The 17578-nt window shown below is 40.3% G+C and overlaps 4 protein-coding genes across 4 annotated transcripts; 2 read left to right on the forward strand and 2 right to left on the reverse strand.

Moving 5' to 3' along the window:
• The first annotated feature begins 61 nt into the window (after positions 1-61).
• LOC107185730 (sodium channel and clathrin linker 1-like) lies at positions 62-2373 on the forward strand. Its single transcript, XM_015573486.1, has 7 exons — positions 62-99; positions 169-244; positions 324-804; positions 868-1861; positions 1923-2051; positions 2123-2284; positions 2349-2373. The coding sequence occupies exons 1-7, from the start codon at positions 62-64 to the stop codon at positions 2371-2373; spliced, it is 1905 nt and encodes a 634-aa protein (XP_015428972.1).
• Positions 2374-2512: 139 nt separating this feature from the next.
• Positions 2513-3630, reverse strand: LOC107185804 (vacuolar-sorting protein SNF8). Its single transcript, XM_015573565.1, has one exon. It carries the CDS (start codon positions 3294-3296, stop codon positions 2541-2543), a length of 756 nt encoding a protein of 251 aa, XP_015429051.1. The 5' UTR covers positions 3297-3630; the 3' UTR covers positions 2513-2540.
• A 62-nt stretch (positions 3631-3692) lies between these two features.
• Positions 3693-5090, forward strand: LOC107185805 (RING-box protein 1A). The gene is made up of 5 exons (XM_015573566.1): positions 3693-3797; positions 3963-3990; positions 4104-4225; positions 4334-4419; positions 4566-5090. The coding sequence occupies exons 1-5, from the start codon at positions 3705-3707 to the stop codon at positions 4576-4578; spliced, it is 342 nt and encodes a 113-aa protein (XP_015429052.1). The 5' UTR covers positions 3693-3704; the 3' UTR covers positions 4579-5090.
• A 4539-nt stretch (positions 5091-9629) lies between these two features.
• LOC107185864 (otopetrin-3-like) lies at positions 9630-17223 on the reverse strand. The gene is made up of 10 exons (XM_015573635.1): positions 17192-17223; positions 16969-17127; positions 15620-15846; positions 15377-15546; positions 15017-15178; positions 13938-14204; positions 11568-11818; positions 10782-10915; positions 10472-10704; positions 9630-10371 (listed from the first exon to the last, which is right to left on the reverse strand). Exons 1-10 carry the CDS (start codon positions 17221-17223, stop codon positions 10081-10083), a joined length of 1926 nt encoding a protein of 641 aa, XP_015429121.1. The 3' UTR covers positions 9630-10080.
• Between the last annotated feature and the right edge of the window lie 355 nt (positions 17224-17578).

Here is a 17578-nt window from a genome sequence, read left to right on the forward strand (position 1 = left end):
TTACATAATTCGCTTTCGTTCGAGATAGTAGTGTGAAGTGTAAAATTTGTTCAATGATAAAATGCTCGAAACTGAGCAGTATGAGATCCCTGAACAAGGGTTAGTTTTGAAGTTACCTATATAAATAATTTTTACTCAATAATTATATTAAACTCTTTTTCTTCTCAGCACTGATCCGAATATAATACTTAAGAAATATCATATAATTGTGGAGGATCTCAAACGTGATTTACAATTATGCAAGGTATATTTTTCATACAAAAATCCTTGTGAGCTGTTATATGCTGCTAACATTTATACTTACACAAATATTTTTACTTCAGGAAGAACAAAATAATATAAGGACTGAGTTAGAAACTCTAAGAAATGAGAGCCAAAAGATTTATGATATAAAAGAATCTTTAGACCATATTCATTTGAAAGAATGTGGTGATGAAGATTCTCATAGAAAGCAAATAGCAAATTTACAGGAACGTCTTGCACTTTTAGTGACTGAGAAAGATTCAGCTCTGCAGCTATGGCATATGTCATTAAATACCATAAGTGCTTTAGAGGAAGAATTAAGAGGACTCCGTACAAATGGAAAAGGTACAAAGTTCTATCAAGACCAAGCAAATGCAATTAAGGAAAGTTATTCTGAGGCTATCAAAATGTTAGAAGAAAAACTTACACAGGCCAAAGATAATTTTGTAAAATACCAAACACTGTATCAAACAAGCAAGGAAAGAGTTGAATGTTTAACCAAGGAAAAGGACGAAATAATGGAGAAATTTAGAAATTTCCAAATAGATGCTCAAGAAAAAGGTCAGTAATACATATTTAGAATATCCTACGATGAATGCAAACATTATTTTTATGTTTTAAAAGACAGGAATAGCCAAGTGACAATAGAGACACTAAAAATGGAATTAGCTTATGCCAAAACAGAAAGTAACAAGATAGTGCAAGCTAAATTAGAACTGGAAAAGAAACTGAATGAAGTTAAGAGATATGCTGACAATATAGTAGAAAAAGATAAGGAAACCAAGAATAAAATGGCAGAAGCCATTGAACTAATAGAATCTGCAGTTAGGGAAAAAGATTTGGTGCTTCATCGTGAAAGTCTTGCTTTGGAAGAAAAAGCCCGATTGGAACATAGGTTGGCAATAATAGCTAGTGAATACGATACAAAGATACAGGAATTGAATAAAAAGACACAAGATGAAATTGAATTTAACACAAAAAAGTACTTAATGGAAATTAAAGAATTTAAAACAGAATTACAAAATAAGGTTGGATTATTAGAAAAAACTCAGAGAGAGCTGCAATTTACCGAAGAGGAACTGACTAAGACACGTAGGGACTCCACTGTGAAACTACTCGAATATGAACAGAAAGCAAAACGTTTGGAAGTTCAGTTACAAGTGTACGATGAAACCATTGCTAAGAACAGATATGATGTGGAAATTACACAGCTGAAAGAAAAAATTACTATTCTGGAAAATAACCTGGCTACTTCAAATGATAAGTTACAGAAATTAGAATGGCAGCATTCCACTAATGTAGAAGATCAGATTAAGAAAGCTAATCGTGATAATAAAGATACACTAAAACAATACTCTGACTTAGAAAGTCAATTATTAAAAACATTAGGTGACAAAGAGAACCTCATTTTACAGTTAAAGTCACTAAAACATGATTTTGACTCTGAAATACAGAAAAGAGATAATGAAAGGCATTCTCTTGAGAATAAAATTCATGAATTGGAAGTGAATCTCCACAAGGCAAATTGTATGAGAGAGTCTAAATTGAAAGATACTCTTAATGAAGAAATGAATCCTTATCTATATGATCTAAAAAATAAACATTCTTTGGATATAACGTAAGTAAATGTAACTGTTCAATATGTCAGAGTACCAGTACATGTGATGTTATTCTTACAGAGTAGAAAATAAATGTCATTGCTGCCAATCAGTATTGTCAGATCATGTGAATAAATTGCAGGAGAAGTTTGATAGAAAAACAAAGGAGTTAATCCATCATGTTCAAGTTCATCAGAAATTAAGTAAAAAGTATGAAAATTTTGTATCATGTAAATGAGTAAGTATACGTATACTTGAACTTATATGCATTTATACTTTAGATGGAGAGATGAAGTAAAATCATTGACAGTGAAGTTTCAAGGAAAAACCAAAGAACTTAGGAGTAAAATAAACATATTGCAAAAAGAAAATAATGAATTAAGTGAAGCACTATTAGCTTGCAAACAACAACTGGCACAACATACATTGCAAGATATACAAAGGTATGTTTGGTATATTCTTTGAATGTCAAAGCATTCTCAAATGACTATAAATATTTTCTTTCAGATTCAACACAAGTGAAATTAGGTGACAGTATTGTTTCCTATCTAAAACTATTCTACAGTCACAATTTGATTGTGTAAATATTATAAGAGAATGTCAATTTATTCACATTAAAAATACATTTTCAACTACACATATATCTTGTTTTTTTTTCTTAACATTGCCTATCTATTAATAGCACGGTGAACATTGTGCTTATTCTTTGGATATAATACAGGCTGTAAATAAACTAGGAAACCAATATAATGTTTCATCTTCACCTTGTTCATCCAACCATGCCAGTCCTTCTTTTACCATGTGGTCCAAAGCTTTCTGAGCACGATCTGCTTCCCACCGCAAGTCTTTGCATAGTGTAGACTTAGAAACATGTGCATTTCCAGATAAACTGGCTTGTTGCAATACAGCAGTGTGATCCATACTCAGTTCACCAGGAACTGATTGTACCAAGTGCTTACCTCTGCCAATTGGAACAATGGAAAATCCATTCCCAAAGATTTTCAGTTTCTTTGCTGCAGCTAATAAATCTTCATTTGTTATCTCTTGGTGTTCTTTTCTACGACCTCTTGCTTGAACCAACCTGGTTCTGAGTTCATCCAATGATATCAACCCACCATTTTTATAATTTGTGGCCATGCAAACTTCAACTATTTGTACTGCAAGTTCATAGTAAAAATCTCCTATGCCAAGAACTGACCAGAAACCTTTTCCTGAGGCCAGAGGGTCTACACCTATTGATGCACACATTTCAGTGAATTGCCGCCGAAAACGGGCATTCTTTTTAATTTCATTTTTATGTTTCGTTGCGAATTCTTCTAGGTTCATACGAAAAGTATCCATCTGTTTTGTCATTTGCTCAAATTGGTTCTCTTGAATCTCTGTTCCCTTGTCTTTATACTTCTCTTGCTCGAGCTTTTGTTTTTGAATCGCACCAACGCCCGCTTTTCGTCTCATCGTGTAATGTATAGTTTATAATACGTTTAATATTAGAAAATTTTAATGAAACCTCTTATATCGATACGATGCAAAAGTGTTCTTATCCAGCTTTCATATGATCAAGGTAACTGTCATGTTTCTTCAAATGTCGGTTCCTCTTTCGATAACATAATCAAAATCCAACATGTCGACACAAATAACTATTTCCGTATTATCTCCATGTTGATTCTCATACATTTTGTATTGTAAGCTTTAGATGTCAACTTTGAAGTACTAGCACAATATACATACTGTGGATACACAACGCGTTTACACAATAATTAGAGAATCGAGTGTAGTAGTACATACTCCATTCCGTGCGTCTTTGAACGTACTTCGACTTGCTTACACGAGGTGTCAGTTGGCTTCAGGTATCAAAATTTAAATATGGCGTCGGCAATGGAAATCGACGATGAAGAAAGTGATTTACCAACTTCGAGTAGCAGTAAAGGAGAGAAGAAACGTTTTGAAGTTAAAAAGGTTAGACGAAAAGCAGAGCAATATGTTCCATGAAACGTATACGTGTTATATAAATTGTAATAGTTTCATAATTAATTTTTAACCTTTGCATTGTCATTTACGTACACTACACTCACATGGTTTGTATTAAACTTTTATTGAAAAGTACGTTATTTCTTGTTTCAGTGGAATGCTGTGGCACTTTGGGCATGGGGTATGTGTACAGAATTTTGACTATTATCGTAAATTCGTAGCAAATATAATATGTTTATTTTGTTGTATTATTGATGAAATTTCTCGTTAATTATGTATTTACCTTTTTTACAGATATTGTTGTAGACAATTGTGCTATCTGCCGTAATCATATTATGGATTTGTGTATTGAATGTCAAGCAAATCAGGCATCAGCTACTAGTGAAGAATGTACTGTAGCTTGGGGTGTATGCAATGTATATATTGTACTCTTATACGTTTTATTACAATACACACTTAGTATTACAAAAGCGACATGATCTGACTTTTTTATTTTAACATTTTGATAATTTTCTTTTGCATAGCATGCATTCCATTTCCATTGCATCTCACGTTGGTTGAAGACTCGACAAGTTTGTCCACTTGACAATAGAGAGTGGGAATTCCAAAAGTGAGTAAATACTGTAACTTACAACAATACACAACAGGCTTTTTAAAGCTTTGAAAATTGTTTGTGTGTTTGTAGGAAAAGCACAAAGAAAGTCTAAGTTCCACTTTTTTTGCAGTATTTAATTTTTGTAATTGCTTTTGTTTCAGATACGGTCATTAACGAAGTGTATCCAACTACCACAAACAACAGAACCCTCAAGAATGCCAAAGCCGATGCAAGTCTAATTATACCTGAACAAAAGTAAACAAAAGCAAACGTAAACTCAGTGGCTCATTCATAAGCGTCGTAGCAGCACCTTGAAGGTGAAAAAAAACACAAAACTAAGGATCTGCTTCAAGTAAAGTGTTTGTAATGTTACTGCACCAGCATTGTCAAGTTTAAACTACTACACTCATTAATACTTTGCGCTCCAAGAATATTTTAATGCGAAGGACTAACAACTCCGTGACATTTTTGTGGTGCTGTTTCTGAGAATTAGAACGAAGATTTTTCTAATAAAAGCTTTTAAAACCTTAAAATTTATATTTTATTCGTTAATTTATCTTGTGTTACAATAAAAAAGACTTGCACTTTGAGGTGATGTGCGTCGCCGTATTAGCGTCGATGGAGTGCAGAGAGTTTAATTGGAAGTACTAAAAAGGTTACGAGCTACTAAACATTTTTTATTCTATCGGTTATTGCATTATATGATTTATAGTATTAAGTGCTCGAATAAACAAAAACGATTAAATTTACGATCGTCTTTAATTCAACCTAAATTATCCTGTGCTGCTACTCCCTTGTGATACAGAAATCAACTCAATTAATTACTAAACATACTATCAGCTTAAAACTTTTTGCGATATTAGTTCAAATTGAAAAAGACAGAGAGAGAAAGAGAGATAAAGAGAGTATCTTACATCGATGCATTTTACTGAATTCTCCAATGATCCGCTTACCTGATTTTAAGAAATACCATCCGGAAAAGTTTTGTCCTCTCCGTTCCCAAGACCGACGAACTCCCGTAATCTAGTCTTTCGATCAGCAATTTTTATTCTTTAAACAGATATCGGCTTCATCGAAATACAGCATACAACGTTGAGCAACGTTTCTGAATATAGGGTAGTCCAATCGATTACATCAAAAATCGGAATATGAAAAGTATACGATATTGTATAGGATGGACTCTCACTGGTGGTGCAATCGAAAGCAGAGTAATTAAAAAAAGTGAAAAGCCTAGAAATGCAATTTGTTTACGTAAGGCACTATTTTCTAGAAAATGGTTCCTGACCGTTTATCTCAAACGTATGGAATCCTACTTACAGTAAGTAGAAACTACACCTACTGATCAGACAGTTACCCAATTCCTATTCAACAGCACGTGTACCCAATAAATTTCCACAGTCATTCTCTTCGAAAACACTGCTTTATCTGTACACAATTTTATTTTAAATTTCTAACTCATTCTTTCACGAAGAATCATCTCTTTGCTAATTATACCACCAATACTAGAGCGCCTTGTATGTACAGAGCCACGGGTATCAATACCGAGTTCTTAAGATCTAGGTCTTAAAGGGGACTAGACGTAATTATTTTTTTTCTTTATTCCGCGGCGTTCCGGTAAAATCAATCTCGCCGAAGTAACTGTGACAGATTCCCCCTAAGAATAGCTTACTCACGTTGCATCGGGCTCGCCACGGTGATCCTTACCCCTCACCCTCTTATCATTAATCCGCGCTATTACGGTTGCGTGGATTCTTAACGAGACATAACAGCCGCGCCGTGACCCGTGACGTCATCGTTGAGGCCAATCGATCGCTTTGAGATCATCTCGAATCCCTTTTCCAGTTCTAGTGTATTCAACGCCGGGTTTGGGGCCAATACTTATCAGACCGGCAGAACGTAGGAACCCCGACGAGCTGGCTTCTAATCCGGGCATACAGCGAAAATTACATCCTCGCCGAGCAAGCGACATTCGCACGATAAGCTAGAAGGAGAGAGAAAGAGAGAGAGACAGAGACAGAAAGATGGAGTGAGTCAGAACGCAAACGGGGGTGAAGAGCATTAGCAAGCCTTTCTAGCTTTGATTTTTCCTCGTCTCATCTGCCTATCTTCCCTCTCCCCGTAATTTTTTTTATTAAACTCCATCCGTCGCGAAAGAAAGCACGATATCATAGAAATAGGATTCGTTTAAACTTTAATTTCACGGGTGCACAGCACCTGTGCTTCAATAAATCGCACTAACAAACAATGGTACGCCAACATATCGTTCCCCTTCTGCATCTTTTAATCGCGCGCGAGCTCGACCATCGCCCAGAAATTCGATTTTCACGACGCTGGTAAATATTTATAATTTAAATATTTAAAAGAGACGGTTCAATTTAACCGGCGCTACGGGAGGCAGGGGTGATGTGGGTCTTGTATAATACAGCGCATCCTGAGTGTTGGATATCGAATGATTTCCAGAGAACAAGTTTCGCGCAACACACACACACACACACACACACACACACTGTAACTCGTTGCCAGCTCAAAATATTTACCTGGCCGTGAGAGATGGAATATAAATACGATTTGCATCCCTCGTCCCCGTTCTAAAGGGCGATAGGGGGATTCGGTTAGGGGAACAGCCACAGGGCGGGTTGAAGGGGGCTCGAGAGGAGCGTTCTGGTAGGTGGTGAAAGGGGTAGAGGACGGGAGTACGAGTCGCGAAGGTCTCATTTCCGCCGGAAACAGAGAGGTTCCCTCAGCCCCCCCTACTGCTGCGAATAGTCACCCTCCGGGGCCTCTCGTCCCTCCTTGTCTCGTCCAGATGGCGGCAGAGTCCAATCGAATTAAATACATTCCGAAGGATCGTCCAATGGACGACCTCCGGTGGTGGTTTTTGTCTGGTGGTTGTTCTTGCCCAATACCACTGTCATTTCTTTTGCCTCTGCTTCCCCCACCCCCGCCAGTGTTGCACCGACAGGACCGAATAATTTGCTTCTCCGATAATTGTTTTTCTTTTTCCTCCTTTTTCCGCTCGTTCCCCTCTACCCCTCTTTTTTTTTCCATTCAAGAGTGCTGAGCTATACCGTTGGCGTGGCGAGCATATCGAAACTTCATTAAAGACCCGTGTAATTAGGTCGAGAAGGAGAATCGCCGCTGACCCTTTGTACGACTGCTTTACGCGTCTGTACTCACGAGATAATTTTGTTCCAAACGCTCCACGATTTCACGTGTCAATACGTTTTTCGTGGTGAACCTACGGGGCGGATGGAAGGAAGTGGAAGAAGACGCGAACCGTTTACACGAGTCACTTTCGCGGACGATTATTCCGTTCTGTTCATCGGTGCAAAGCGTATTTCAGATCGTTGTGGAATCGAGGCTCTACACGGCTAGTTGTACGTTATATTATTTAAAAAAGTTTCCCCGACCGGGATAGACCATCCATTATCCGCAACTCCGATAAATCCCCGGCCAGCCGCCCCAGCTCCTTGTGTTTGGCGGATATATCAAGGTTTCCTCGTCCCCGTTCCTGTCGCGCCGCGTTTTCTATTTCTTTACCACTTGTTCCCTTCTCCATCACGGACTTTAAGACTTGACGGGGGTTACACAGGAGGCCCAGACAGATAAACCCGATAAATTGCGAGATTTTACCATGGGCAGTTCAAGTGTCCGATACGTCGGTACTTGGATCGACACCGACAGACTTGATTGTTTCTGACAGTCAAGGGAACGTCGAATCATCGGCAGTTTATTGTTTACGTAAGGCTCTGCGTACAATTCGGTATAATAAGTATATTAGTTAAATATTAAGAAAGATAGAAGTTATTAAAGCTTCTACCCTTATTATACAAAATCATACACAGGGCCTTACGTAAACATATAAACCGCTGGAAATTCGACGTCTTTTTGATTGTCAGAAAGAATTCTTCATTCGATCATCTTGATCGTTAATAATAAAGGGAATGAGGAGCCGTGTGTAAATCGAAATATTACATTGTTAGCGGATCAGTAAATTTGATTCGCGACTTTCGCGAATCGAACGTTTCGAATAAATTCTTGAAAACGACCCTGGACGATCGCTTTAACGCTCTCCTACATCCAGCCGGCGCAGGAAATCTAAGATTTCTCTTCGACATCCCGAGATTTCCACGCGTGTGCTACATAGTTGTGCTTGGTAGTGGTGGGTGGTTGTAACCCGGCGAGGTAGGAACGGTAAATCCTCGTTAAATCCGCAAAAAAAAAAAGAACACAAAACATACGGGCGAACGTTAGGGATTGGTGACGCGGGTACTAACACCTTCCTTCCTTCGTTCCTTCTTCCAAGATTCATGCGGTCCTTGCAAAATTTTTTTAAAAACATCATCACATATCACGAGCACTATTTTACACATAACTTATTGAAAAAATAAAGGAATTAAAAGATTAAACATCGAACGTTGGTAAATTAAAATTCTTTCCTTTCTAAAATTCCAATTTTATTGGAATACTAGATATACGATTAAAAAAAAGGGACTACCTATACGTTTAATTTGTTACCTTCAATATGACTCTATTATAGATTTTCCTGCACGCAACGGAACTTTTATATGAAACCTGTACATCGGTGAACTAGCAAAAACCGCTGTAATATGTACGGACAAATACATACATGTAACTTTAAATAATAAATAAAGTAAATATAGGCGTTCCGTCCATCCACGACAAGCTGGTTGTGGTGGAGAGGGAGGGGAAAACTTATTTACACGGGGTCTCCGTATTCGAAGCCCGAAATCACGACTTACGGAAAGCGAGAGAACAGTAAGTGGAGCATTAAGTTCGAAATTTCGGAACACGACGTACACGAACGGGCCGGTATATACGGTATTCTTGGTGGACGAGTCCGAGAGCACTCGATAGGCTAAGTAAATCAGAGGCCTTTGGTCAAGAGTAGAGCCTCCACTCCGTTCAGAGGTAGGGGTGGCGGGTGAGGGGGTGGGTGGGTGAAGCAATAGTGGTGGTAGGAGCAACAAAGGGTTGGCTAAGAGCCTCTTCACCGACCGCTCGCTCGCTTCCTCCGGCCACCACGAAGCATCACCTACTTCTCGCTGCAGCGAGGCTTGCTTGGCCTCCGTGATGTGATTGCTACCGAAATGTGTTTACCGTAAACCGTATCAAACTGTCGACGTCCACCATCGCCGGTTACCGTGTCTTCCCTCCCTCACCTCCCTCTCTTCCATGTACATCGATAAAAGTAAAACGCACCTCTCTCTATATCGATTCGGCAACCATGCCCCGCGTCGCGTCGCGTTCGTTCACGGTGTGCTCGGCTCTCTTTGAAGCGCCCCCTTTTACCCTTTGTCTCGTGGCCGGCTTAGAAGTTACGTGCGGTGGCCAGGTGGCGGGCACCACGGGGGAAGTTTCGTCCCCCTATGTCCCTGTGTGTAACGTTGTTATTTGCGAAAGGTCGCCCCCGCTTTCTTCTTTTTCTTCTTCCTTTCGTCGCTATCCCTCCCACCCGTCTCTCCGCCCTTTTAATAGCTCGGTAATTAAAGGGAAGGTCGAAGAGTAATGCAATTTCGTTGCGCTTGTTCAAGTTTGCGCTCCAGTGTGGCGCAACACGGTCGTTAAAAGACACTGGCACGCTCGTCTGTTAACATCCGAAACCGTCGTGCCGTCACGGGTGTGGGCCAGATATCAAGGGGGTACGTAAAAGGTTCAGCAAGGTGTGTGCATGACGCTTGTCGACCGACACTTGTAACACGTCTTCCATATCTCGAATAGACATATGGCGGAGTGAAATCGATAGAATATAGCGAGTGGCATCGACACGTGGGTGATGATCGTCCACGCCCAAACGCCGAAGAATTGCAGGTGATCTGGACGTACGCCAGCTCGAGACTTCTCCAAGGTGTTCACGGTCCACAGGGCGATGTTGACGACTATCAGGAATGTGATCAACTCCTTCCCGGGCTTGTCGTTCCTCGAGCAACGTCTTCCCCACGCGATCTACGTATTACGGGGTGAAGAGGGGGGGGGGGAGAATTGAAAGTACTAGAGTAAATGATTAGCTCCGACGATGAATCGATGATACGGGAAGGGTACTCACTTTAATGAGCAAAGTTTGGCTAGTGCTCTGCATCAGAGCCAATAAATCCGTGATCAACGACAGCACCCACGTCGGCCCCATAGTTAATATATCGCCGACAACGCCAAAAAGGCAATGGAGATACACGCCCGCTTGAGCTGCCGCCAATAACGTGGTGTCCAGGTCCGACGGTTTGATTATTTTTTGCTGGAGCGATTGTAGCTTCAAAGTTCCGGCGATCGAAACGAGCATACCTGGTAAAGTTTCCCCGTTAACGAGCACTTTGTCCGTATCGGTGCCACCCACGCGGTGTTCGATGGGGTTACCTTACCTAACGCGAGTATGGTCGCGTCCAACGCGGTGACCTGTACGATCGCTATGTGCATTTTGGCCTCCTTCAGGACGAAGAACATGATCAGACTCAGCACCGTCGTGGCGACGATCAAAATCCCGCCGAAAAGACCTCTGGAAATGTTTCAAAATGTACGAAATGGGTGTTATGGGATGGGTCTGGATGTCTTAATAGCTACCACGGTCGGTTAAACAATTTTGCATTCATTGTTATCCCTTTCGTCACTCGACTCCACGACTTTTCCTATAATACACGTACAATCAATTTTTCAATATCTATCCCTCTTCTTATTCCTCTTTTTTGAGAAATATATCGTTCATTTGCTTCAATAACAACGTAACTAAAAAATCACGATTTTAGGGAAAACGAGTTTGAATGTTTTGATCTCAATAATTTTGTACGAACATCATATTAAGGTGACTATTCTGACGTGATAAGTTTTGGAAGTTCACTTACAGGATTTAACCGATGAAAACAAAATTTTTAGTTATGTCAGTGTTATAGCAAAACGAATGATATGTAGCCTACCCTTATCTACCGCGATCGATCATCTGATCGGTTGAAAAATTTGTGTCCTTTTATAACGTTATCTGCTCTGAAGTCTCGATTCTAAAACTATTGTTGGATTAGAAACTAATGTTGGATTCCTATTGGACCATCCGGTATATTAATTGTCGGTAGGTTTAGTGTTAAAATCTGAATGATACCGCATTAACAAATGAACCGTGGCAGGCTTATCGATTCCATCTGATATTCCCGTCTGACCTGTGAGAGCTGCTGCAATCTATGCTAAGGTGATAGGAGGATCTCGTCGAGCACTCGCCCTTTGCATCGATCTTCTCGTCCACCCTCTTCCACATCTCGAATAGTATCACCGCGCAAATTAAACTGAATTCGATTGTGCACGGGAAAAGGAACGGGCTCGCGTCTCGCAACAATGATTTCAGGATCCCGACCTCGTCGTCGTGCGTGTGGCCCAGCTGTTCGATCTCGTTTTGCGTCTCCTCGACTAGAGCCTTCGAACAATACAAACGGAATTACTAGAAGAGCACGGCTGTGAAAAATTCACGCGGTCACGCGTGCATCCGAGAAACGTCGAACACAGAGAGAACGTTGTCGAGAGGACGCGCGGAATTATTGTTAATATCTGCCGTGTTTCCGAGCCGCGAGCTGGATCAAAAGCCCCCGATATCGCCTCGTGACGCCCGGAATAATTTCGACGTTGATAAACACAACTACTTCGATTTTACCGGGAAAACGGGACGCGGGCATCTGCACGCCGCTGGCACGGAATACATTTCCGCAAATATACGAATAAATATACCGCTCGACTTTGGTGAATGTTAAATACAATATTATATCGTGAATGGAAATGTACACGCGAGCTGATAGAAAAGAGTCGAGAATCGATGGATTTTTGACTCGAACGTGTGGTCGCGCATTTTGTGATATTTAGTGTCAAAGTACTTGCAATCGCTTGTGAAAACTAAAAGTGTTTCATATATGGTCGTACTAGTACATATTAATACTTTTAAAGTTACACGGCACCCTCTATAACTGCACTTATACTACTGGCATATTAACTAGTCGCGGAACTGAAATTTCGCGTCAAAAGATAAACTGAATCCATTGATTGCAGTGATCCTAGGTATAGTGTTGTTCACGTCTGCCAAGGACATTTCGGAAATGTGTTTGGTGCATGATCAATACCGTATATACTGTATAATGCGGATACTTATCAACGTTCCTCGAAAGTTTAATACCAAACGAAACTAGTTTTGCCAGACAGGTATGGAATACGCAGGTGTATACGTCATTTCCATAAAATATGCGAGGTTTGTATGCTAAAGTCTTTGCACAACAAATCGTGTACCAACTAACATCGTTTTATTGAAGCACCGTACCAGATATTACGGTCTGAAGAACAAAAGTATAAATTATTTAAACCCTATCTTATCAGCAGCGAGCCAAAACCGAACAAGTCGACGTCTCGTTATCTGGAACAAGTGTATTTACCATTTCCCGGCTTGAACTACTTTATATTGCATATTGTATGCACTGGGTAATACACTCTTCGTATAATACAATATTTATGCAGATACTCTACTCTCTGATTCGCGTGCGTTGCTATAGATCGAAGATTATAATTACCTCGAACGAAACATCAATTTATCAGCCATTTAAGAACGGCAAGACCCTTTACATATAGGATATTTGACAAACAGGTTTCAGTTTTTCTTTTTAATTCTAATATTATTTACGAATATTAATTTTAATATTCTTATCTCAATATCTTGTTGTTAGCATCATGTCTAGAGCTAAGTCTAATAACAACTTTAAGCTATACCATCTTCTGCACGTCTGTAGTAAGTACTTAAATATGTTGTACTTGTTTTACCTATGTTCACTACGAACTCGCGATTTGCCACTGCTTGTTGATAAACAAATATCGCGAAGCTCGTTGGAGAGTAGATGTCGAGGATGACGGTGTGATGTGATTTGAATGTGAGTGGACACAACTTGGTAACTCACTTCAACTGATATAACAAAATTTGATGTGTGAGTGTCTACTACTTGTGTTTTGTATGATTGTTAAGTGTGTTCTCTCTGATGGATGAATGTATTCTCTCGTCTGTTGGTGTTCGTAGTCATTCGTTAACGTAGTTCAGTTTGTAATTGGTTGTATGTATTTGTGTGGCGGCGGAAGTGAAGAGTTCTGGTTGGTCTATGTTTCTGTGAGTATGGTACTATAATCTAGATGAAGTGGGGTTTAACGTGTATATTGTTTTCTGGGATTTTTGGAACTCAGCAGTGGATTATATTAAATAATTGCCTTGAGGACAATGAGTAATTTGCACTTGATGTGTCGTTATCCATGAATCCTCGTTTATGACGGTTTATCGACCGTATTGATGGCCTGAGACGCGAAGATACCGTTGACCCTTGGCAAAAAACCCTTGAATCACCTCACGAGTCTCCCATATCCAGGTCGTTCAACATTTTTGTTACACCCTGTATTTAATTCTAACTTCATTGCTCTTTTGCATTTTGATTTGTAATAAAATCATTATCACGATCACAATTATGATTTCTCTAAGAAGGTGCTTAAGAATTCAACTGAGTTCGAAGTGTTACCTGCAGCCATTCGCAAAGATTGTTCGCGATCATATGCATCAGGCCCAACTTCGCGAAGGCGGTGTGCTTGGACAACTCGAGGCTCTTGCTGTTCAGAAATATGAAGTGCATCTGAGCGGTGACCAACAGCAGCCTGGCACCCGGTGTAATCGCCCTGAACGGGCCGGAAGCTATTTCCGCCCCAATTTGCAATCCCGTAAATACTAGAGAGCCGGCGCCAAATCCCACTGCGCCGAGCCTCAGACAAAAGCTGCCGTACTGTTGCGTCTGTGGGACAAAGTTTCATTCGACGTGTTGCGTTCACGAGTGTCGCGTGCTAATTAGAAAACGCTGAACGAGCCACGAATTCGTACGATCAACGAAAAATATTCTGTGAAAAATATTCGGTGGTAGCAAGATAGAATGCTATACGTAATTAGGCTGCGATCCAAAAGCTGTATAAGCTTTAGAGATACTTCCAAATATCTCTGATATTTTTTCGTACGCGAAGATTTCGCGAGAAATAATATACCAGTTTCAAGACGTAATTATAGTATCATAATGATAGGAGTTAATAAGATTGGACCGCGACACTTATTGGCACCTTCTTTACAAGTGAGGCTTTTAATCCAGATTCACTGGGCATAAAATAAGTAGGTATTACCTGTAAGTAGATTCATAGAATATTAATACGTCGGACATTGATTTAACTCTTTTATAAATTAACATGGGAGTGACTCGAGCAAGATGGGCACATCTGAACTATCTTATATTTTTCTATCTTTAGTTTAAGTTGATTGTCGCATATAAACATCTATATCCCTGTTATACCGACTCATAAAATAGTACGTCTTGTTCTTGAAATTAACATGCATTAACTTTAAAATTGATTTCTGTATTTTCGTTACTGTTTGGCAGTCGTTTTATTTCTCTGTGAATTTCATGGTAGGTCCAGATCCAAACTTTTCAACTCTTATTACTACAACTTACTTGAAACTAATCCTTCGGTCGAATCGAATTTTTGAAATTAATCCTTTGGTCTACTAGAATTTTATAACAGATAGTACGATCGAACACTATAGAATTCGTAGAACTATTACCTGACCGATGTTCTCGCGATTTCCATTCTCATTGAACGCAAACGTCTGCTGCTTCTTCTGGTTCTTCTGCGTCAAGCTCCTCACAGCCTTGTCCCTCAAAACGATCACGTACATCGCGACCACGAAAGTGACGCTGACCAAATAGAGATAGAGGTAAAATCCCTGCAAAAACAAACAAACGAGGTTACTGCGTCCTTTGAAAGGTACCAAGCGAATGGAATAACCGGCCACGGACGTTTTCTCGTTAGCAAGCCACGTTATTCGGAAAAAACTTCTCGCCTGCGTGTTCCCCCGACCTTTTCCCTGATTTTTAACGAATCGCCGATGAAACTCGAAAGGAAAGCGAGAAGCCTTGGTCACCTGATTCATAAAAGGCGGTACTCTATCGGTCACGCTGGCTGTGACCGGCACCGCGATTCCGATCACGATCAGCAATTTCGCGTAAAGGGTGCTCATGACCGATACCATTTCCGAGTGGCATTTTCTCCTACCCATCGGCTTTGATCGTTGGTCCATGATTTGTTGTTTACCTGTCGAGCGAAAGTTTCGTTTGTATTCTAACGATTTCACGATGTTCTGTGCCAGACTGCACGAGACACTCACTTCTCGTAGCATCCAGAGCGTTCACTGATACACAGGCGGTGTTAACGGGCGCCAGGGGCAAGAAGTTCGGTCGTTGCTTTTGCGGATCGTTGTCGTTCTTCTCTGGATGACTTTGGTTGTTCAACGCCAGAGTCTTCAATCCAGGCGGTTGACCTGTCAAGAACTCCTGATCCTGAGGTATACACGACGGCAGGGACATGTTGCTACCTATACCTGAAATCAACGCCCTGTCGATACGGGATAAGTACACGTATCTTGTATGTACGGAGTCTGTTTCAATTCTATTGATCGAAATGTATCTGGACCCCAGAGCCAGAGTGTATTAAGTCTACGGTTTTTAAAAATTATCAATTTTTTCAATGGTACAAATTATTGGTTTAGTTTTTAATATAATTGTGTGCATATGATATTAAGTTCATTTCTCGTTCCAAGTCAAACAGTATAAAGTCCAGGACATAGGGTATTTAATGCAATGTTCACCATTTTTATATATCGAGACTTGTCTTAAGGGGTTACGAAAAAGCTAAAGGCCGAAAAAGAGTGATATTTAGGAATTTTTTTCTCAAAAACTGTAGATCCTTTTTAAAGAAATATTACCGTATTTGAAACAGTGTATTTTAGAGAGTTGTTACAATTTTTTTTATTTAAAAATATTTATCAACAAACGAAGTTGTGGTCGATCTCCCAAAGGTCCTCTCAAAAAAATGCATTTTGCGGTGATCGTTGCTGCTCTGTATTGGAGCATCAGAAAATAAAAATTCAAGCAGATTTATTTATAATTGAAATTATTTTACAGTTTTCGAGACAAAATAAAAAAATCACTATCTTCTTCGGCCTCCTGACTAGGCCATTTGGTCCATTTAATAGTTCGAAGGAGTCATTGTTTTCCGTTCGATTCTCGTTAAGTGGTTCCCAAAGTACAAAGTTTTTGCACCTTTGATTTACTCTCGTTTAAAGTTTGAAAACTATGACTTAATACACTCTGGCTCCGGTGTTCCGATATACATACACACGTACACGCGAGCGCATCGTTTACACCGATGCTATTTAGCCGCGTACCAGCGTCGCTCTCGCACCGATTCACACGGCACGGTATATATAAATTTAACTGAACCCGTTGAACCGTCCGATCGAAAATATTTCGCTCGAAAACTGGATTCAATGATCGTAAAATTATACGCATTTTGCGTCGACCTGCCGTATTCACGGCGAACCACCGCGCCCCGGGTGTACCGTCGAATTTCGGCCCCGGCGAACGTTATTAATAACGACGATGACGATTCCCGATTATTTCACGGACGAACGGAAAATACTGGCAGAGAATCCAGGGGAACGAGCACGATATTTACCCGAGGAGGCCTCTTCTATGGTTGATAACGGCAGTCAGCGACATGCTTTGTCGACGTAGATGCGACGTTATACCCCGGGGCGATGCGAAGTAGTCTTTTCCATCAGCATCCGGCGATAGGGTTAACGTTGGCATTGCGTCGCGGTTCTTCAACTCGGAACTTGAAGGTATTTCGATCAGAATCGCGGAATTTCCATGTAAATCTGATTTCGATGGTTACTTACTTGATCGTTATATTCGACTGAGTATTATTCATAGTCTATCACCCGTTGCCTCGGATCGATGAAATGTGATCAGCTGAAAAATAAAAAAAGACGAAGTGTTCGCGATCGTAACATCCATCTAGTTGTTGCTGCATATTTTTCGAGGTCGCCGAAAATACACGTAACACCGAGACATACGCCGAGAAACTTTCTTTACTCTTTCTTCTCGCAAACGTTGCGTAACAATCGTTTTGGTTTATTCACCGGCAATGCGTCAAACTTTCCAGTTCGTTCCGGGTTTGAGCGAACCCGCCGTGTGCTGTATTTGCTCGGCTGTTCTCGCGGGGAAAAACTTGGAAATTTATTCCCGGGGAAATTCGCCGGCGTTTTGAATTTTTAGTAGGCTGG

Source organism: Dufourea novaeangliae, unplaced genomic scaffold (genome assembly GCF_001272555.1).
Source record: "Dufourea novaeangliae isolate 0120121106 unplaced genomic scaffold, ASM127255v1 scaffold56, whole genome shotgun sequence".
Lineage (NCBI taxonomy): Eukaryota > Metazoa > Arthropoda > Insecta > Hymenoptera > Halictidae > Dufourea > Dufourea novaeangliae.